A 23,175-nucleotide genomic window follows, 5' to 3' on the forward strand; every position below is an offset into this window, starting at 1 on the left:
TAATCTTTTTTTTTAATCCTCCACCTGAGGATATGTTTTTATGATTTGAATGAGAAAGGAAGAGAGAGAGAAAGTCTAAAAGAACATATAATAAACTGTGGAAAAGTATGAAAATTATCACTTGTAACCCTTATTTTTTAAACTTTTCAATACACACTTGCTTCTGTCCTCAGTAAGTTACTTTACTATATCATGTCTCCCTCAGCTCACTCATCTGGAAAATAGGAATAATGACAGCATTTATCTCAAAGGGATGATGTAAAACTCAGAAAAATGGATGAAACTTGGTAAGCCTTCAAAAATTAAATAGTTACATTACTCATATTATTTAACACATGTAGCCCCAACACTCCATAAAAAACACCTCCATCCTGAGACAAGGAAGGCTATAGGAAGCTTTATGTCCATTTTAAATTACATCTAGGTGTGATTATGACTCATCTAGAATTAATCATAATTTTGGAATATAAAAGATGTATCATAACTGTACTTCATTAGTACACAATGTATGCCATTGGCATATAATGGTAATAACATGCATGTTGGATTAAACAAAATGAAAGACAAAAGAGAAAAGGGATTTAAGGGAGATTGGTGCTGATTTAGGCATTGTGAGACAAACTAAATTCACTTTTATGGGGAGCAATGTTCAGAAGAAAAAGACCTATTAACCAGAATGAGCAAATTTAAGGGAGTTCTCTTTCAGGAGAAAAGCAAGGGATATGAATCAGCCTATGAAAATAATGAGGCTTTAGAAATATGGGTCAGGCAGATTCAACAAATAATGCTGATAATACTAGGAACTAGTATTGGAAAATTACTTGTATTCTGACCCAAAAGGGACTCTTGACTACTTTAATACATATGGAGGACAAGGTAGCCATGGGACAATGACATTCCATCTCAGCTGATAAGGCTCAGGGAGCACACCTATGGGAATCCTATGGATCTCCAAACCTATAGAAGTTCACCTAGGGCACATATAATTTACATTGATGTACTCTGACTGTCCCTGCCCTCATGACTCATCAAAAGAAGACATACCATATATATAAATAAAATAGAAAAATATGCTAATTAACTGGGACGCCATAACGGGTCGACCGAACAGGAGGAGGTTGTGTGTGCAGCGTCGGGGGCAGGCCGGCAGGAGCCTCGATGTGCCTGCGCTAGGGCAGTGATTGGCAAACCGCGGCTCACGAGCCACATGCGGCTCTTTGGCCCCTTGAGTGTGACTCTTCTACAAAATACCATGTGCGGGTGCGCACATACACTGTGATTGAAACTTCGTGGCCCATGCGCACAAGTCAGTTTTCGGCCTGGGCGAGTCTATTTTGAAGAAGTGGCGTTAGAAGAAGTGGGGGGTGTCGATTGGTCAAGCGACGGGAGATGCGGCGCAGGCGGGCTGCAGGATACGCAGCGCGGGGGAGGTACATTGTTTTGAGGTACGTTCGCTGAGGTCGACCCCTTCCAACTCTCCCATCCACACTCGTCTATCTGAAACAAGTATACAAGACGAGTGTGGATGGGAGAGTTGGAAGGGGTCGACTTCAGCGAACGTACCTCAATCAGATTGAGGATGTTTTTAGCAAAGGCCAGCTTAGGAGTACCCTAATTAAGTTAATAACAATGTACCTACCTATATAGTTTAAGTTTAAAAAATTTGGCTCTCAAAAGAAATTTCAATCGTTGTATTGTTGATATTTGGCTCTGTTGACTAATGAGTTTGCCGACCACTGGACTAGGGGAAGGCCTGATCAGCAGTGGCCGCGGCTGCTTCAAGGGCCAGAGAGGGAGGGAGGCAGGGCCGGACCGGCAGCGGCCGCGGCTTCTGCGGGGTCCGGGGAGCAAGGCAGGGCCAGACCTGTGGCTCGAGGGTTGGCGGCGCCACGTGATTTTGAATCGCTCGCGCTAGGCTCCTAGTCTAATTTAATAAAAGAGAAACATGCAAATTGACCATACCTCCGCTATACCCACCAGCCACGCACAACAGCCAATCAGGAGCGACTATGCAAATTAATCCAACTAAGATGGCAGTGGCCAAGGACCTGGAGCGAGCAGGAGGCTTAGGTTGCCCCGGTGATGGAGGAAGCCAAGCTTCCCCTCTGCCCTGCCCGCCCTGAGCTCCACTCAAGGCTACAAAGTTTCAATTACAGAAGATAAATAAATCCCAGATATCTGCTTCCAGCCCGCAGCAGTGGCCAACCTGAAAACGGCCATCAGCCCCTTACCCAGGCTGGGCAGACACCCCAGAAGGGACACCCACCCTGAAGGGGCTGTGAGCAGCTAAAAACGGCCCTCAGCCACTCACCCAGGCTGGCCATACCCCCATGGGTGAGGGTCCCCGCTGGGGTGCTTGGCCAGCCTGCAAACAGCCATCAACCCCTCATCCAGGCTGGCCAGGGACCCCAGTGGGACCCCACCCTGAAAGGGTGTGGCCAGCCTGCAAACAGCCCTCAGCCCCTCACCCAGGCTGGCCAGGCACCCCAGCGGGACCCCCACCCTGATCCGGGACACCCTTCAGGGCAAACCAGCTGGCCTCCACCCGTGCACCAGGCCTCTATCCTATATAATAAAAGGGTAATATGCAAATTGACCCTAACAGCAGAATGACTGGGAATGACTAGTCACTATGATACACACTGACCACCAGGGGGCAGATGCTCAATGCAGAAGCTGGCAAGTGGACATCCCCCGAGGCTCCTGGGCTGCCAGAGGGATGTCTGACTGCCAGCTTAGGCCCGATCCCCCGGGGACCAGGCCTAAACCAGCAGGTGGACATCCGCCAAGGGGTCCCAGACTGCAAGAGGGCACAGGCCGGGTGAGGGCCACCCCTCCCCCCCCCCGCCGAGTACACAAATTTTTGTGCACTGGGCCTCTAGTATAGTATAGTTAGCAAGAACAGAAACTCTTCTGAATATGACTTGTACCCTCCTTGTAGGAGAGAGGTTAGGGTTAGGGTTAGGGTTAAGGACCAGATTGGCTCAGTGGATAGAGTGTCAATCTGTGGACTGAAGGGTCCCAGGTTCGATTCTGGTCAAGGGCACGTACCTTGGTTGCAGGCACAACCCCAGTAGGGGGTGTGCAGGAGGCAGCTGATCAATGTTTCTCTCTCATCGATGTTTCTAACTCTCTATCCCTCTTCCCTCCTCTGTAAAAAAATCAATAAAATATATATTTAAAAAAATAATAAATAAATAAATAAAATAATCTGCTAATCTAATTAATTTACAAAAATCTATTTCTAAAATAAAAATTATGATATGAAGTTATTACATTAAAATTTCAAATTAGAAAATAATAGTTGTTTTTATCAAAGACAAATTAGAGTCAGGCATAATCCCACTGTTCTCAAAAACGATTTCAATTACTTTATAATATTTTCTAATTACATAATTTTGATACTGCTATAATAAAGATCTGTGCTTTTTACTGGAATTTTATTTGCCCATATTTCCCTAAAGTATTAATTATTTTTAAAGCTGCATCTCAGAATATCAATTTAACAACATTCATAAATTGTCAGACATCAGAGTTATGTTTTGTTTTTAAATATATTTTTATTGATTTCAGAGAGGAAGGGAAGAGAGAGAGGTAGAAACATCAATGATGAGAGAGAATCATTGATTGTCTGCCTCCTGCATATCTCCTACTGGGGGGATTAAGCCCACAATCTGGGCATGTGCCCTGCCTGGGAATCAAACCGTGACCTCCTGGTTCATAGGTCAATGCTCAACCACTGAGCTACACCAGCAAAACAGACATCAGAGTTGTTTCCCCTTTTTTTCCCTTTAGTTGGACTACAATGAACATCTTTCTGTGTGTAACATTACGCCTTTCAGTTTTCTATCTGCAATCCTAGCATACTGTCTGGCTCATATAAGATGCCTGATAAACATTAACTGAACTGAATACAATTTTTACTTTTCAAGAATTATTTTGTAAAGATAATTTCCTAAAAGTAGAATTAATGAATCAAAGCATATGAACTTCTTTAAGGTTCTTACAACATAATGCTTTCCTCCAAAATCATGTCATTTTTATGACCCACAAGAAATAAATGAGTGCTCGTTCATTACAATATTTCCCAGTATTAGATTTTATCATTTGAAAATTTCAATATTTCTATATATATAATTTGACCTCAGAAAGTGAAGATAGTCATAATTCTGACAATATATTGTCTTTACTACCACTTCACTAGTTACCAAAGTACAAAAACTAATAATTCTAATTCTGGAAACTCAATTGTAATTATGTAAAAACTCTTTATTTCAAAATTCAATTCATAGTTGGAATTTGGCATGTCTTCATATTTTAGTAACATCTGGTTGAGGTCATAATGTAAACCAAGTAAGCCAGACATAAAGGCAATTTTGTGCCCAAGAACAGTGAATTCTACTTTCACTAGACACACACACACACACACACACACACACAATCTAAAAGGAACATATTGACAAAGGTTTACACGATTATGATCTGATGATCACAATTCCTGGTGAAACCAGAATAACCTATCTATGACGGTAAAATTGCACTGAGAAGAAAAAGTCTGAACTTCCTAAAAATCACTACAGAAATTCAGATAAATTATTGCAGATTAACATATTTAGTTGACAATAAAGAGGTAAGTTCTCTCCTACATCTTTAAAATAACCCATTTGGGTAATTATATATTTTTTCCCTGACAATTTCAAGAACTACAATTGTGTGTGATTAGAAAGAGGGCATCGATCATAAGCATTTTTATTATTTGTTTTGACTATTTGCAATGTTTCAAATTGGTTACTTACTTTTATAACTGGCTGTTTAACTTGCTATAATTCCCAGTAGGGTTCTTTTTCACTACCTGGAGTAAATTCATCATTTTAAAATAAGCAATTAATTACTATATGAGATGGATAAGATACTGTGCTACACTCCTAGGAAATATATAAAAATGACTAAGACATGATTCCTGTCCTCAAAGAACTTACAATCTAGTAAAGAAAGACAGACATACAAACATAAGAATAATACAAAGCAGAATGTGCTAGCTGTTAAAACAGAGGTGCAAACAAAGCTCTACAGGAGCACAGGATGGTGAGATTAATTCTGGTTGGGGTGATCTGGAAGATGGGCCAGCAGAAAAGTAGTAGAAAATTCTGCCCCTTAGAAAATACAGTAGTGTTACAACCCAGCTGGGTTAGGGTCAAAGCCCCACTCCCCACAGAAGGTTTTCCTAAAGGAGATGGAGCCAGGGCCCTAACCCAGTTAGGTAGGTGATTCGTTGATTTCAATTATGAGTGCCAACACTTTCTTTCCCTGGTACAAATAAATGTGATTTCATGAATATTTTACTTTATTAAAAAATATAAAATTTAACATTATATTAAGCAACTTACATAAAAATGTAAGTTACCTAGGCCTCCATCATCAGAATGGCCTCAGGTGGTACCCTGATCATACAGAACCAAACAAAAAATAGACACCATTTGAGCATGTTATATATGTGGTGCTTCAATACATGTTTTGCCACTGATATCCCGGGAAGAAAAATGAAGAGATGCCGGAGAAGTAAACTCTGCATTATACTATCCCATATTTTGTTACAGTTTTATTTATTTTTAAATTTTAACCCTTTGCACTCCGAACCATTCTGGACATTGGCTACCAGCTACTCGACGCTACTTTGCGGCGGAAACGTGCATTTACAGACCCTCGTATTATTTAGTATAATTTTGGAACCAAGTAACGTATTATAATGATATTGGACTTATATGAATTGGGTGACATCGAGGAATGTATATTTGCAAAAAAAAAATTTATTGTTTATAATTTTGTACAGTATGATAAGTTTTGTAACACTCCCCAATATGCATTGCAGGCTGATTAGTTCATGTTTGACAGTAATAAGTGGTTTGACGCCTGCCACCAGGTGTTTTCCTGTTAGAACACACAATGCAGTCCCGTTTTCTTTGTCCCACATCGGGAATATGTAGTTTATTGTTTAATCCGACACAAAACCCGCTGACATTTCTTGTATATATCTTAGTAATTTTACGATATTTTGATTTAATTTCTTGTGCCATTTCAAGATAAAACTTCAGGGAAACATGCATGTCTCAAAAAGTTGCGTTGAAATAACTCAATTCCCCTTAATCACTAATAAACTGCAATGTCCCGAGAGGGGACATCCGAGTGATATGCTAGAATTCCGATGTCCCCTGAGAGAGGACAGCGGAGTGCAAAGGGTTAAAAATAAATTTAGAATAGGTTAATGAGTTTACATGATTTTTTTTGTCCTGTCATGATTTAAAGAACTAGCAGGTATACTGTCAGTTTCTAATAATTTATCAAAATAAGTAGACAAGATAATAGAACCAATATGTAATATTTAACAGGTACCACAAGAGGGTGAAACTAGAAAGAGGATAATAAATATAAACATATGCAAGAACATAAAAGCAAGTATCATGTATACAGAGTTAAAAACATTAAATTTGTAGAAAAGCAAAGAGTATTAGTTCCCATTGTATTTCATTCTATTGACACCTAATATAGATCCCTAAAATTTCTCAAATTTGTAGATATTTTGTTTTGCTATATAGGAATTTAAAAATCCTGGTTTCATAACTGCTGCTTGTAGATAAGCTTAAATGAGCCTTATTTTAATAAACAGATAGGAAAATAATAGAATCTGTCATGTACTATAAATAAATGAATGTTTGCAAAGTCTTGTAAAACCGAAAATGGTCATTTTCTAAAGATTTTCAAGCATTCTTATTTCAATTATTTGTTCTACTAATATTTACAACATCTTGAAACAAAGAAAGAAAGCAGAAAGAAAGACACAATCTAATTGTCTAAATTAAGGAACATACCCCATTATATAGACTTTCTTTAAATATAAACATACAATTCAAAAAGACTTGCTATCATAAAATTAGCTAAGCAAACCATGAAACAAATATGACAAGGTTTTTTATAATAGCTGTAATATAAAGAATGCTCATAACAATTATTATAAAAACACAAAACCCTAATAGGTAATTGAAAACAGACAATTCACAAAAAATACATTTTGCTAATAAATATAAAAAAATATTCATCACATTAAAGAAATGCAAATTAAAACAATGAAGTCGTATTTTTAAATATCAAATTAGTAGATATAAAAATGGTGTAATCGTCAATTCAATTCTGCCCTCCTTAAGCTGTAAAAATCCTCCATTTGCATGTTTGTTTGGGATTTAAAACAAGATGGTATAAAAATAAGTAATCAGCCCTAGCCACTTTGGCTCAGTGGATAGAGTGTCAGCCTGCAAACTGAAAGGTCTGGTCACGGGCACATGCCCAGGTTGCTCAATCCTCAGTGAGGGGTGTGCAGGAGGCAGCCAATCAATGATTCTCTCTCATCATTGATGTTTCTATCTCTCTCTCCCTCTCCCTTCCTCTCCAAAATCAATAAAAAATGTATTTAAAAAAATAATAAGTAATCAATGCTTGCAGGTGAGGGGGGCATAGGAACTAGGGTGTTAGGGTCCAGGTGAGATGAAAAGGCCCATACACTGAATGGAGACAATGTGAGTAAGTACAACGTTTAAATAATTTGTGGAGTATCAGAAGATTTTTAGATTTTTGTTGTTTTCAAGTTCATACCCTCAGCCAGTAATTCTATTGTAATTCTAAATTTTAAAAATAATCATAATTGCAGACAAAGATTTATCACAGTTATTTACAATCACACAATAACTAGAAACAACTACAATACCAATTATTAAAAAACTGAAATATGATGTTAGTTATTGCCCTGTGAAGAGAAAGGTATATAATGTAAAACATTAAGTAAAAAAAAAAAAAAAAGGCAGGACCTACAATTTTAATGCAGTCTTACCTAAAACTATGATTAAAAGAAAACAGAGATTTGTATCATGTTGCTTTACTTCATTTATTAGTTTTCATATGTATTTGTGTGTGTGCATGTGAGTCTATAATCTTTAGGGTTTTCTATATATAGGATCATGTCATCTGCAACCATATAATTTTACTGCTCCTTTCAAATGTAAATGCCTTCCCCCCTTTTCTTGTTTAACTGCTCTGTCTAGAAATTTCAATACTATCTTGAATAGAATGTCATCCCTGTCTTGTTCCCAATCTTAGTGGAAAAGCTTCCAGCTTTTCACAATTGAGTACTATGTTAACTAAGCAGAAGGATATAAAATCAACATGTAAGTAAGCCAGCTGCATTTTTATACTCTAATAACAAACAATAAAAATTAACAAAACAATTCCATTTACAGTAGCATCAAAAGGAAAAAAATTACGTAGGAATTAACTAAGGAGGTGAAACACTTGTATACTGGAAACTACAAAACACTGCTAGAAGAATTTAATGACTTAAGTAAATGGAAAGACATCCTGTGTTTATGGATTAGAAAGTGTAGTATTGTTAACATGTCAATACTACCCAAAGCCATCTACAGTTTTAATGCAAACCCTATCAAAATCCCAACAACAGAAATAGAAAAATCCTGAAACTCATATGGGACACTAAGTAGCTAAACAATCTTGAAAAAGAATGCAGTTGGAGGACTCACACTTCAAAACTTACTATAAAGCTACAATAATCAAAACAGTGTGGTACTGGCATCAAGACAGACATATAGACTAATGAAAGAGAGCTGGGAAACAAATTCTTGCATATATGTATAAATAATTTTTGCCAAGGGTGCCAAGCCACTCAATGAAGAAAGGACAATCTTTTCTTCAACAAATGGTGCTGGGAAAATTGGATATCCACAAGCAAACAAAAGAAGTTGAACTCTTACTTAAAATCATAAACAAAAATGAACTCAAAATGGATCAAAGGCCTACATGTAAGACCTAAAACAATAAAACTCTTAGAAGAAAACATACGACAAAAGCTTCATGACACTAAATTTGGCAATGACTTCTAGGATATGACACCAAAGGTACAAGTAACAAAAGAAAAACCAGACAAATTGAACTTCATGAGAATTTTAATTATTTGTGCATCAAAAGATACTGTCCACAGAGTTAGAAAGGCAATCCACAGATTGGAAAAAAATATCTGCAGATTATATCTGGTAAGGAATTAATATACAGATAACTCCTAAAACACAGTAACAAAAACAAACAATCCAATTCAAAAAATGGACTAAGGACTTGAATAGACATTTCTCCAAAGAAGATACACAAATGGCCAAAAAGCACATGAAAGATGCTCACCATCACTAATCATTAGGGGAATGCAAATCAAAACCAGGACAGCCCGGCCGGTGTTGCTCAGTGGTTGTGTCCTATGACTCAGGAGGTTACAGTTCGATTCCCAGTCAGGGCACATGCCTGGTTGTGAACTAGAGCCCCATTCAGGGGTATGTAGGAAGCAGCCGATCAGTGATTCTCTCTCATTGATGCTTCTATCTCTCTCTCCCTTTCCCTTTCCTCTCTCTCTAAAATCAATAAAAACATATTTTAAAAATTAAAAACAAGTGTTGCTGAGAATGTAAAATAGAACTGCTGTGGAAACCTGTATGGAAAATTCTCAAAAAAATTAAAAATTGAATTACCATATGATCCAGCAATCCACTTCTGGGTTTATACCCAAAAGAACTGAAAGCATGATCTAAAAGAGGTATGTATATGTTCACCCATGTGCACAGCAATATTATTCAGCATAGCCAAGAGGTGGAAGCAACGTAAGTGTCCCTCAATAGACAAAAGGATAAATACTAGTACAATATAGGATAAATACTAGTACAACTAGGATAAATACTTGTATATACCTACAATGGAATATTATTTAGCCTTATAAAAGAAATTCTGACAGGCTACAACATGGAGTAATCTTGCAGACATTGTGCTAAATGAAATAAGCCGTCACAAAAAGACAAACATTGTATGATTCCATTTACATGAGGTACTTAGAGTAGTCAAAATCATAACGACAAAGTAAAATGGTGGTTGCAGGGGCTGAGAAGAGGAGGGGATGAGTACAGTTTCCGTTTTGCAAGATGGAATAAGTTCTACAGATAGATGGACGTACAACAATGGGAACATACTTAATGCCACTGAACTTTATACCTAAAAATGATTAAAATGGTAAATTTTATGTTAAGCATATATTAGCATAATTAAAAATTTTAAAAATCTGTGGGGGAAAAAGAAAGCAGAGAAATTTATTTTATAAGAAGATATGTCAAAGTAAGTTGGCTATTTGGTAGTGAAAGTAGAATGATTATGATTTTCTACTTTATACCATTTTCCAATTTTTTTACAATGTGTGCATTTTTTTGTGCACATTAGAAAAACTAAGTTGAAATTTAAAAGGAGGTTTAGTGATTATTTAAGTAGTTTTGTGAGGTTAAAAGGTTTACAACACAAATTTCTAAAATGACACAAGTTATTTCCTAAAGAAATTTTCTCCAAAATACTAAAAACTTATGAATATACATTAGGAATTGATCTTGATTTTAACCCAAAGATTTTTTAAAAGTTATGTTTATTCATTAACTATAATACTAAGGCACACTTTTTGGCATTACTGATATTACTGATTCCTGCTTTTGAGACTTTTCATGCAAAATTCACATCCGATATAATAAAAGCCTAATATGCAAATTGCCCCCTGGGGCAGTCGTTTGACAGGGAAACTTCGAATTCAACCGCTGGATATGACATGCACTGACCACAGGGGGGTGGTGGGGCGCGGGGAGGAGCGCAGAACATGGCGGGCGTCGGTAACGCGGCGTTGGCAGCAGGTGGCAGTGGAGGTGCTGCTGGCCCAAATGGGCCCTGACAAGAGCAGGACCGCAGCGGGATGGAGGAGCAGGTGAGTGGGCACCTGATGGCCCTCCGATGGTGACCAGCGACTGGCAGGCCCTGATTGCCTGATCGGGGCCAGGCCCCAGGCTGGAGTGGGAAACTGGGGGTGGGTGGCAGCGACCAAACTCCTGCGGCACCCAGGAGGGGGTCTGCGATCTCTTGCCAGCTACCTGGGGGTCAGGGGGAAGGGGATGGAGGTACATTGAGAATGTTGGGTGTCCGCCGAACTTGCTCTCACTCCCTCTGTTACCCTCCCCCAGGACGCCAGGGCTCACGTGCCAGGGAAGTCCCTGTGCTCAGGTGCTGGGCACCTGTGAGGAGCCTGACCCGCACCCACACAGCCTCTTCTGGGTGAGCCGGGCTGTAGCCGCCAGGACCACAGGGTCTGGTCGGGCTCCCTATGGGTTCGTACAGGAGCCGGTCTGCTAGGCCAGCCAGGAGAGAGCGTGCTGCCCGCCCGGCTTCCGTGTAGCACCGTTGGGCGGCCCAGAGGTCCACGCTGCGCCCCGGCTCATGGTGTCTGGCCACGCTCACCACATCTCCACATGAGGACTCTGGCGCCGTGACTCAGGTGGAGGGGGGCACGTGAGGGTTTGGGGGCCCAGGTGCTGCCCAGAGCCCAGTGATCAGCTGGGACCTGCCCTTCCACGCCAGACACTCACTCTTTGATCACCGGTCAGGCCTAGGGACCACATCCATGCATGAATTTTGTACACCAGGCCTCTAGTATGTGTCATAATTACTCACAAGTTTTAACCAATTTTTGAGTTAATGTTTATAAAATAAAAAAGCATGCTAGTCATGGTTTTAAAAACTACACATTAACCATTCTACATACTCATTCAACAAATAATTTTTAATACCAATCATGGATAAAATTATCTTCTTTATTTTGTTAAAGTATTCACAGTATCCTATCAAAAAAATCACCTTTTGTCTTTCCATATTATATTTTTCTTTTAAAAATGCCATTAATTCAATTCATTGCATCTCCTCCCTCCCTATCTTTTCTTTTTAAATACTTATCTCCTCATACTTTTAAAATGTTAACTAAAAAGAAAAATTCAGAAGTAGTATAATTATTAGCAACTAAAACTATCCTTGTAAATAATTAATTTATGTTTTAAAAATCTGAAAGTAAATACCCTGACAATACTTATACCAAACTAGAGGCCCGGTGCACGAAATCCGTGCACAGTTAGTGTCCCTCAGGCCAGCCTGCACCCTCTTGCAGTCTGGGACTCCTCAGGGGATGTTCACCTAAGCTGGCAGTTGGACATCCTTATCGCAATTCGGGATCCCTTGCTCCTTACCGCCCACCTGCTTGCTCCTTACTGCTCAACTCACTGCTCCTTAGCAGCAGGCTCCTTACCGCTTGGCTCCTTAGTGCTGCTGTGGAGGTGGGAGAGGCTCCCGCCACCACTGCTACACTCAGTAGCAGTGAGCCCAGCTTCTGGCTGAGCAGCGCTCCCCCTGTGGGAGCACACTGACCACCAGAGGGCAGCTCCTGCATTGAGTGTCTGCCCCTGGTGGCCAGTGCACATCATACTGACCAGTCGTTCCACCATTACGGTCGCTTAGGCTTTTATTATATAGATACCTGAAATAAGTTTTAATGGCTTTTAAAATATTTCTTTAATATTAATGTAAGAACATTTTTTATTCATATATATTGCATACCTATTACATGCTAAACAATGTCAGAAAACTGAGATAACAATGGTTAAACAGATGTGGCTTTTTTCCTCATACAATTAATGATCTTATTAATTTAGCATGTTTCTTTTATAAAACTGAGAATTTATTATAACCTAATATATTTTCCTAAATGGAACATTTCCTGATACGAAGTAATTTTACCTATTATCTGAACATATAATTTCACATTAAATAGCTGCTATTATCTACAATCCAAGGAAATTATATGCTATTAAATGCTTTATAAGAAGCAGTTATAAAGTATCCTCTTATCCTCTTATTATTCACCTACAAAGTTTCACTTGGCAAAGTTGTTCCACACTGCACACAAACCAGTCAACTTTTAGTATCCTTTAATCCAATTTATGCTTCCCCTAATGCACATAATAAATTACTGGGAGACTAAATATGCTGAAAGACTACTAACAAAAAGACACATAAAGCCTTTATGTTCTCTCTCCCTCTTTTAACATGGCAGCCTCAGCAAAAAAAAGATATACGACAGAGAAGACGAAGTCCTTAACAGACTTTCTGGCTAAGGATGGAGGGACTGGTGGAGGAAGCACATCTGTCCCCAAACCAGTCAGCGGGGGCTCATGAAACAGCAACCTGGAAGGAGATGTTTCAACCACTTGGCACAATAATAATAATGGAGGTACAGAGCACCTCCAATAGACTGTTCTATCTTTCCCACTGTTTCACAAGCTGCTCAGGAACTCAATATTGACAGGAGCTGTTTCCCAAATTGCCACCCCACACTGCTTTTCTAGGGCACCTGCCCTATAATGTGACAGAAGATTCCATTAAGGAATTCATTAGGGGATTAAATACCAGTGTGGTCTGTTTACCAAGTGAACCCAGCAATCCAGCAAGGTTGAAAGGTTTTGGTTACATTGACTTTGAGGACCTGGATTCCTTGTTCAATGCCCTGAGTCTCAATGAAGAGTCTCTAAATAACAGGAGAATTCGAGTGGACATCGCTGATTAAACACAAGATAAAGACAGGGATGATGGTTCTTTTGGCTGAGATCGAAATTGAGATTCTGACTAAATAGATACACACTGGAGGGGCTGTCCTGCTACAGACAACTTTGATATTTACCCACCTAGAAGAGATGATGACAGCTTTGTAGACAAGTATCGAGATCATTATGATTGAGACCTATACTCTGATAGGTACTGGTACAGTTTTCATTATGGCCCAAGCCAGAAAATGGATCCATACAGGGGCCAGGATTACTATCACGATAGAGGCAGCAGAGACTATAATAGAGGCTATGATTCCAGGATAGGCAGTGGCAGAAGAACATTTGGTAGTGGGTACTGTAGAGATGATCACAACAGAGGAGGCGGGGACTGCTATGAAGACAAATATGACAGATACAATGATTATTCTTGGAATGATTACAGGTGTGATAATAGGTTCCCCCAAAGACCCAAATTGAATCTAAAGCCTCAGAACACTCCTAAAGAAGATGATTCCTCTGCTAGCACCTTTTAGTCCTGTCGAGCAGCATCTATCTTTGGAGGGGCAAAGCCTGTTGAAACAGCTGCTAGACAATGAGAAGTAGAGGAGCAGCTACGGAAAGAATGGAAGAAACTGCAGTGTTAGCTGAATGAGCCTAAACTAGAACCGTGGACTTGAGAGAGACACACAAGATGGCTAAGTGAATTAACTCAGGAACAGGAACAGGAAAAGTTAAGGATAGGAAGTGAGTCATCACAGACTGGGACCTCAGCCACATCAGGCAGAAATTTGAAGAAGGAAGGAGTGTGAGAAATCTTTAGAAAATGAAACACTCAATAAGGAAGAAGACTGTCACTCTCCAACTTCTAAGCTTCCCAAACCTGAAAAGCCCTTAAAGGTAAAGCCAGCTCCTCCACCAAAGGAGAATGCTTGGGTGAAGCAAGGTCTAACCCTCCTGCTTGATCTCAGAGCTCAGACACAGAGCAGCAATCCCCTACAAGTGGTGGGGGAAAAATTGTTCCAGCTCAACCATCTGAGGAAGGACCACCAAGGAAAGCATATGAAAATACAGTGGATGGAGTATCCCAAAAGGCAAAAGCAGGAAGTCCAGTCTTCATACAGGAGATGGAGGGAACAAAGACCACTGGAAGGAATCAGATAGCAAAGACACAAAAAGGATCAAGACTCCCATTCTGCACCTGAGTAAATCCAGCCTCCTTCATTTCTGCAAGCAAGTATGCTACTCTCTCCATTGATGGTGAAGATGAAAACTAGGGAGATGACACCAAACAGACCTTTACATCCTGAGCTTTCTCGGAGGCTCTCTCCACCTGGATCATTCAAGAGCAAACAAAACTGACAAGATAAATAAAACTCCCCACCTTCGGGAAAGCTTCTTAACTTAAAAATAAATAATAAAAGATAAACAATCCAATCAAAAAATGGGCAAAGGACTTAAATAGAAACTTTTTGAAAGGGGACATAAGGAAGGCCAAGAGACATTATGAAATCATGCTCAAAGTCACTAATCATTCAAGAGATGCAAATCAAAACAACAATGAAGTACTATCTCACACCTGTCAGAATGGCTATCATCAACAAACCAACAAACAACAAGTGCTGGAGAGGATGAGGAGAAAAAGGAACCCTCGTGCACTGCTGGTGGGAATGCAGACTGGTGCAGCCACTGTGGAGAACAGTATGGAGATTCCTCAAAAAGTTCAAAATGGAACTCCCATTTGACCCAGTGATCCCACTTCTAGGAATATATCCCAAGAAACCAGAAACATCAATTAGAAAGGACCTATGCATCCCTATGTTCACAGCAGCACAATTTACAATAGCTAAGATCCGGAAACAGCCTAAGTGCCCATCAGCAGATGAATGGGTTAAAAAACTGTGGTACATCTACACAATGGAATACTACACTGCTACAAAAAAGAAGGAACTTTTACCATTTGCAACAGCATGGATAGACCTGGAGAGCATTATGCTAAGCGAAATAAGCCAGTCAGAGAAAGATAAATATCACATGATCTCACTCATATGTAGGATAGAATGAATGACATAAACTGATGAACAAAAATAGATCCAGAGACAAGGAAACACTGAACATACCGTCCAACCTCAGAGAGAAGGCGGGGGTGGGGGGGGGGTGGAGTTAATCGGGGAAAAAGGAGACATATGTAATACTTTAAACAATAAAAAAAATAAAAAAATAAAATGAAATTCTTTTGCATGCTGCCACAGCCTTTAAAGTATTGAACTAACTGGAGAATTGCTAATAGAGCCAGTGAGAAAGAGACATCTTTTAACAGAAAAGGTGTGCATTTATATGACACATGCAGTTGCCTGTGTGATTAGTGCCTAGGGACTTCCATTTAGAAAAATGGCAATGACAGTAATGCAATGTCTTGAATCAGGTTGGGCAGTCGGGCAGGTATGAAGAGCGTAAGATTCCTACCTTTAATTATTACTTTAAACAATAATAAAAATAAAAAAATAAAATGAAATTCTTTTGCATGCTGCCAGTGCACGATCGAGGCATGGGAGGGACTGCGGGAGGGCTCCAGGGCGTGTCTGGCCCATCTTGTCCAGTCCTGATCAGGGCCGGCCAACCAGGGAGGGACCGCGGGAGGGTGGCTGGCCAGGGAGGGACTGCGGGAGGACTCCAGAGCATGTCCAGCCCGTCTCGCCCAGTCCTGATTGGCTGGACCCCAGCAGCAAGCTAACCTACCGGCCAGAGCGTCTGCCCTGTGGTGGTCAGTGTGCATCATAGCTACAGGTCGAACAGTTGCTTAGGCTTTTATATATATACTAGAGGCCTGGTGCACAAAATTCGTGCACGGGGCGGGGGGGGGGGGGGCGGGTGTCCCTCAGCCTAGCCTGCACCCTCTCCAATCTGGGACCCTTCAAGGGATGTCCGACTGCCCACCGGGATCGGGCCTAAAGGGGCATTCGGACATCCCTCTCACAATTCAGGACTGCTGGCTCCCAACCACTCGCCTGTTTGCCTGCCTGATTGCCCCTAACCACTTCTGCCTGCCAGCCTGATCACCCCCTAACCACTCCCCTGCCAGCCTGATCAACGCCTAACTGCTCCCCTGCTGGGCCGATTGCCCCTAACTGCCCTCCCCTGCTGGCCTGGTCGCCCCCAACTGCCCTCCCCTGCTGGCCTGGTCTCCCCCAACTGCCCTCCCCTGCAGGCCTGGTCCCTCCCAACTGCCCTCCTCTGCCGGCCCGGTCACCCCTAACTGCCCTCCCCTGCTGGCCTGATTGCCCACAACTGCCCTCCCCTGCCGGCCATCTTGTGTCCACATGGGGGCGGCCATCTTGTGCGTTGGAGTGATGGTCAATTTGCATATTACTGCTTTATTAGATAGGACTAGAGGCCCAGTGCACAAATTCATGTGCAGGTACGGTCCCTAGGCCTGGCCTGTGATCAGGGCCATCTTCCCCGGCTGCCTGCAGCCAAGCCCCGACCTCCACCGCCACCTACCCCCGGTTCCCTGTTCGCCATCAGGCAATCAGAGCCTGCTGGCTGCGGGGAGGGACCAAGAGGTCGGCCATTCCACCCGCTCCCTGGCCCTGCCCCCCACCCCAGTTCCCCATTTGCCACTGGGTGATCAGAGCCTGCCGGTTAGGCAAAGGGACCAAGAGGTGCTCAGTGCGCCTCATAGTGACTGGCCATCTGAGGCTTGCCTGTGCCTCAGGCCGGCCCTGGGCGGCTGGGGGGCTAAGGGGACTGGGGGACTCCAGAGGCAGGTGCGTGGAGTGGCCTGGCCCACCTGGGGGCGGACCCGGCCTTGCCGTGCACCTGCCGCCCCGGTGGAGCTGAGGGGACTGGAGCCCCCATCTTGTGGCTGTGGCCACCACCATCTTTGAGGGCGGGGCAGTCAATTAGCATATTCCCTCCTTATTGGCTGTGGGCACCACCATCTTTGTGACAGTGTGAGGGTCAATTAGCATATTACCCTTTTATTATATAGGCCATGGGAGGGCTCCAGGGCGTGTCCAGCCCGTCTTGCTCATTCCTGATTGGCTGGACCCCAGCAGCAAGCTAACCTACTGGTCAGAGCGTCTGCCCCCTGGTGGTCAGTGCACATCATAGTGAGCAGTTGAGTGGTCTTAGCATATCATTAGCATGTTATGCTTTGACTGGTTGAACAGACAACCGGACGACCGAACACTTAGCATATTAGGCTTTTATTATATAGGATAATCAGCAGATAAACCTAAACTTACATTTAGTTCTTGTTCTTTTAAACAAAATAAAAATGCTTAATAAAACAGAAAGTGATCTTACCAATGCAGGCCACTGAATCTGCTTGCTCTTTGATCCCTGAGTCTGGCTAGGGTTGTTCCTCCTGGCCCAGATTAAGTGGTATTCCACCAAGAAGGCTGAAAAATCTTCATAAACTCTAACCCACTCTCGTTTATCCCATTCAAGATCATCAAATTCCACATACACCTATGGAAAAGAAAACATAAAACTCCATAAGCAATACAGAGTATGATATTTTAAAATATGTATAAGCCATGACGTTGAATGAGAAGACATTACCAAATTCATTATTCAAATAAACATTTCACTTAAAATTATTATTTAAGTAATCTATCCATAACCACATTATAACCCCTACTTATTATATAAGTCGTAAGTTTATTAAGAAAAGCAATTTATAAAATGTTGGTCAGTATAGACTGACCAATACCTATTCAAGACATACTAGAGCACTATATAGATACTGATGATTCTAGAAGCAGAGGTTGGAAAACGTTTTCTATAAAGGACCAAACAGTAAATATTTTAGGCTTTGCAAACCATATGGTCTCTGTCACAGCTACTTACTTCTGACTTCATAGTATGAAAGTAGTCCTAGACAATATGTAAACAAATGAGCTTGGCTTTTTTCCAATAAAACTTTCATACAAAGACAGGCAGCAGTGCAAGATATTTTAAAGCATAAAAAATCAATCAATGCAATAGACCACATTAACAGAATGAAGAACAAAAACATGATTATCTTAATTGATACAGGAAAAAAAAGTTGACAAACACTTTCATGATTAAAAAACAAACAAACCTCAAACTAAGAATAGAAGGAAACAACCTTAACATAATAAAGATCATATTGAAAAACCCAAACCTAACATCATACTCAATGGTGAAAGACTGAAAGCTTTTCCTCTACACTGGGAACAAGACAAGGATGTTATACTTGGAAAACCAAAACTGACTCTTTTATAACTCATTCAATCATTCTACTCCCTTTTGGCCCCCATTTACATCCCTTTTCATTAATTCTCTAAAGTTATCTTTTCATAGAACTGTCTTCCCGATTAGGTTGAGTTACATTGAAGGCAGTCTTGTTCTTATCTTTTTCTTCCACCCATCTTTTGCTACATTATACTTGAAGTGTTTCAGTTTCCCTGTATTTAAATCTTGTTTGTGCTGGACTCTTTCAAGTTCTTCAGCATGTAAGTTAACTCCCACGTTAACAAACTTAGCTTTGAACTCCTTTAAACAGTTATCTGCCACACATTATATTATCATATGATCATATACTACCCTATATTCTTCAAATGTAGTATCTTTAAATTATAGGTGCAAATTCATTGAGGGTAGAGCTGTTATAGTGTCCAGTACAGTGATGCACATGTACAAAGTGCTTAATAAATATTAAATATCTTCTGACTCCTGCTATCATGGACTTTTAAACATGGAGACAAACTGGTAAAAGATACATTTGATTCTGAGGTCTTTGTGCTGCTGCCCGTTAAAAAGCTAATTAGATGTGTTTACCTATTAGAACTGGTAAAGACAGGAATACACTGTTCAAGGAGTTAACATCTGTTTCTAGTTATCCACACAAAGTCAAGCAGGAGCCCAAGTCTAGAAACAAGACTGTTGGCTTCTTCTAAAAATGATCCTTAGGGGTTGAGATGAGGTCTATCTGGTGTTATGCAAAGGTTTCAAACTATACAAATTTCTCCCACTATTTAAAATTTTATAAGATTCTCATATTTAATTATTAAGCTGTAGTATAAATGGGCTTCTGGGAGCTCCAGAAAAACTGAAGCAGAGACAATGTTAAGGAAAACCTCAACATTTTCTGCTTTGCCCTCATGAACAATTATAATATGGTCTTATTGACAAAACATTTCAGTCAAGAATCCAAAAAGCCAAGGTTTGTAAACATTTCCCTAACCCAAAGGACATAAATTCAATGTAAAGACCTACTGCAGACCGGAAGCCTTACCAATAACAAACAGTCGATGAACACATATTTTATGTTATGTATATTATATACTGTATTCTTTTTTAAAAATATATATTTTTATTGATTTCAGAGAGGGAGAGGGAGAAAGAGATAGAAACATCAATGATGAGAGAGAATCATTGATTGGCTGCCTCCTGCATGCCCCACACTAGGGATCAAGCCCGCAACCCAGGTATGTGTCTTTGGCCGAAATTGAACCTCGGACTCTTCAGTCCTCAGGCTGATGCTGTATCCACTGAGCCAAACCGGTTAGGACTATACTGTATTCTTATAATAAAGCAAGCTAGAGAAAAGGAAATGTTATTAAAATGAAGAAAATAATAAGAGAAAATACATCTATAGTACTTATTGAAAAAAAAATCCATGTATGAATGGACTTGAGCAGTTCAAACCCATGCCATTCAAGAGTCAACTGTAGATGTGAGGCCCTCAGTAGACTGAGCTGCAGACAGAATTGGAACCTCCTGCTTCAGCAAGATCCTATTTCTCCAGTATTACCTCCATGAACAGGGAGACTGGGTCCATACCCTAAAGAAGTTTGATCCTACGGGACAACAGATCTGCTCGGCCCATCCTGCTCGGTTCTCCCCAGACGACAAATACTCTCAACACCGAATCACCATCAAGAAACGTTTCAAGGTGCTGATGACCCAGTAACCGCACCCTGTACTGTGAAGGTCCCTTAAATTTCATGTCTTTCCTGCCACCTGCGACTCCTCTGAGACTTCCCGAAACCAAGCTTTTCAGTCTGTGAGCCTTGAAGCTTTCTTAACACCCTTCCTCTTTGGAATCCGGTATCATCATTACCTTTGATCATGCTTGTGCAAAGCAATCATGGTAGCACCACCTTTAAAGGGAACACGTTTGAGGCTGTTTTTCATATTTTGACTGCCACATTATTAAAATTATTTGAAAGAGAAAAAAAAAGTCAACTGTAGTTATTATGCTAGGCGAAATAAGCCAGAAAGAGAAAGATAAGTATCATGTGATCTTACTCATATGTGGAATCTAATGAACCAAATAAACTGATGATCAAAAATAGACCCAGAGACATAGAAGCATGAAAAGACTGTTGAACCTAAGAGGGAAGGCAGGGAGGGTGGGTGGGAAGAGATCAACCAATAAACTTGTATGCATATATGCATAACCATGGACACAGACAATAGGTTGGTGGTGGTGGTGGTGGGGGGGAGCAGATGGGAAAAGATTAATGGGGGGGGGGAGGACCTATGTAATACTTTCAACAATAAAGATTTGTAAAAAAAAAATTTAAGCTAAAAAATAAAATAAAAAAGAGTCAACTGTAGTTGGAAATCTTATTAGTTACCTTTTGATTATAGGTAATGGTTGATTCATTATTTACTGATAAATTTCCCATTGTGTTTTATACTCAGTAGAAACATTATAAATGCATAATATATTTAATTTACAATACGCTAAGAGTTTTCAAATATTTTGCTCATCCTATATTCAACATAATCTTCAAAGAAAAAAAGATGGGTGTTACTTTAACATATGATAAAATTGTTATCACAGAGGCTAAATTCCAAAGGTTCTTCACATGATAGGATTAGGACTAAAATTGAAAATTGTAACACGGATGAGGAGTCTAGGATTCCTTCTACTGCATTTCTTTTTTTTTTTCTTTTTCTTTTTTTTTTTAAATATGTTTTATTGATTTTTTACAGAGAGGAAGGGAGAGAGATAGAGAGTTAGAAACATCGATGAGAGAGAAACATTGATCAGCTGCCTCTTGAACATCTCCTACTGGGGATGTGCCCGCAACCCAGGTACATGCCCTTGACCGGAATCGAACCTGGGACCTTTCAGTCCGCAGGCCGACGCTCTATCCACTGAGCCAAACCGGTTTCGGCTACTGCATTTCTTAGTGATTCCATTTTTTGAAGAGATATATTACATAAGCCTGTGTTACTTTTTAATTAAAACTACCTATTCAGCGCTGGCTGATGTGGCTATATGTCCCCATTTTCCCTCCCTTTGCTCACCTCCACTCTGCCCTTCCTTCCCTCTAGCCATCGCCATTCTGTATTCGGTGTTATATGGGTTATGCATATATGTTCTTTAATAGAACTCTCGAAAACCTGTCACAGTGATCTCTGAAATAATACCAGTAAAAATCCACCATAATTTCCACTTCTTCCTTTAAATTAAATATGGATCTTCTTCAAAGACACAGTTTTTTGCTGGATTCCTCTCAAGTTATGACTGTTTTCCCTACTATATCCCTTATACTACTGAGCTTAGAGATGGATTAGGTTATTCTTTATTCCTCACTGCAAAGTTCATTCTTCTTCCTTTATCATCCATCCTACATGAACCACTCCTTCCCCTCCTCTAGCTACAGTTTCTCCATAACTGCAATTTCAAACACTTTACTCCTCAAACACCACTTCCTATGTTTCCAGTTCACTCTCTCATATTCTGGCCTCATCAATCACTCAGCCCAACACGGGACCTACAACTTTTCACTGTTGTGCTATTATACTACAATTCTACTATAAAATAATATATATATATATATATATATATATATATATATATATATATATATATATATATAAACTAGAAAAGCACTTGCAAAAATGCCAGTGAAAATTACCCAAGAGTGGTGTACTAATTTTTCTTTATGCTTTCCCAAATTTTCCAAGTATAAACACGTACATGCTTTAAAATTTGTCTTGTCCTCTGTATTGAGCAATAAATAAAATTATGTATACTAGTAAAAGGCACCTGAAAAAAAATGTTTTAGGAATATCTTAATTTCCTATTCCTATCAGAATGAAGAAAATGGATGTGGTAACTCCCAGGTTTCAGGATTTAATTGTCATGTTGCTCCAAAGTATAAAATAGCTTTCAAGAGCTCCAGCTGTAGACTGGGAAGAATCCCTATACCTATCTATAATCACGCAGTGACCCCACTATAAATTAGACTTCTGTTATATTGACAGCATTCAATTTACATTTTTGCAATTTAAAGAGTACATTTTAGAGTCTTCTATTTGTTGTAGAGTAAGATATTAAAACAGGAAAAAGGATATCTAGTTATCCCCCTTACTTTCAAACTTTCTATTAGTTTCCCATGGGACTAGATTAAATCTGAACTTAACACTGGTTGACAAGACCCTAAAGATCTGTTTTCTGCATTCTTCTGATCCTGCTACAATCCCTAGTCCCTTACTCTACAGATTGGTACCTTGATTTTTTTCCTGTTCCTGAAACATACCATGCTCATTCAGCTCTCATGATAGAAGAGAAGCATAAGATAATTTTTGATTGCACTGATTAAAAACAGGAATAAAATAATGTTTGCAACCTAAACTAATGTCAAGAGAAAAGGAGAACACCAATCGCTGGAACCCTGCTTTAGCTCTCTAA

General features: G+C 40.2%; 1 protein-coding gene and 1 pseudogene across 3 annotated transcripts in view; one reads left to right on the forward strand and one right to left on the reverse strand.

Moving 5' to 3' along the window:
- Positions 1-23,175, reverse strand: part of JMJD1C (jumonji domain containing 1C) — a 172,418-nt gene that overhangs the window by 147,131 nt on the left and 2,112 nt on the right. For 2 of the 3 annotated variants that reach the window (XM_023754618.1, XM_023754616.1), the window contains exon 2: positions 17,802-17,966. In XM_023754618.1, the coding sequence (XP_023610386.1) occupies positions 17,802-17,966 (165 nt within the window). Of the gene's footprint in view, positions 1-17,801; positions 17,969-23,175 lie in introns of those variants that run through there. The other variant, XM_023754620.1, reaches the window with a different exon arrangement.
- LOC102431261 lies at positions 19,292-20,723 on the forward strand (annotated as a pseudogene).

This window comes from Myotis lucifugus, unplaced genomic scaffold (genome assembly GCF_000147115.1).
Source record: "Myotis lucifugus unplaced genomic scaffold, Myoluc2.0 scaffold_62, whole genome shotgun sequence".
NCBI lineage: Eukaryota > Metazoa > Chordata > Mammalia > Chiroptera > Vespertilionidae > Myotis > Myotis lucifugus.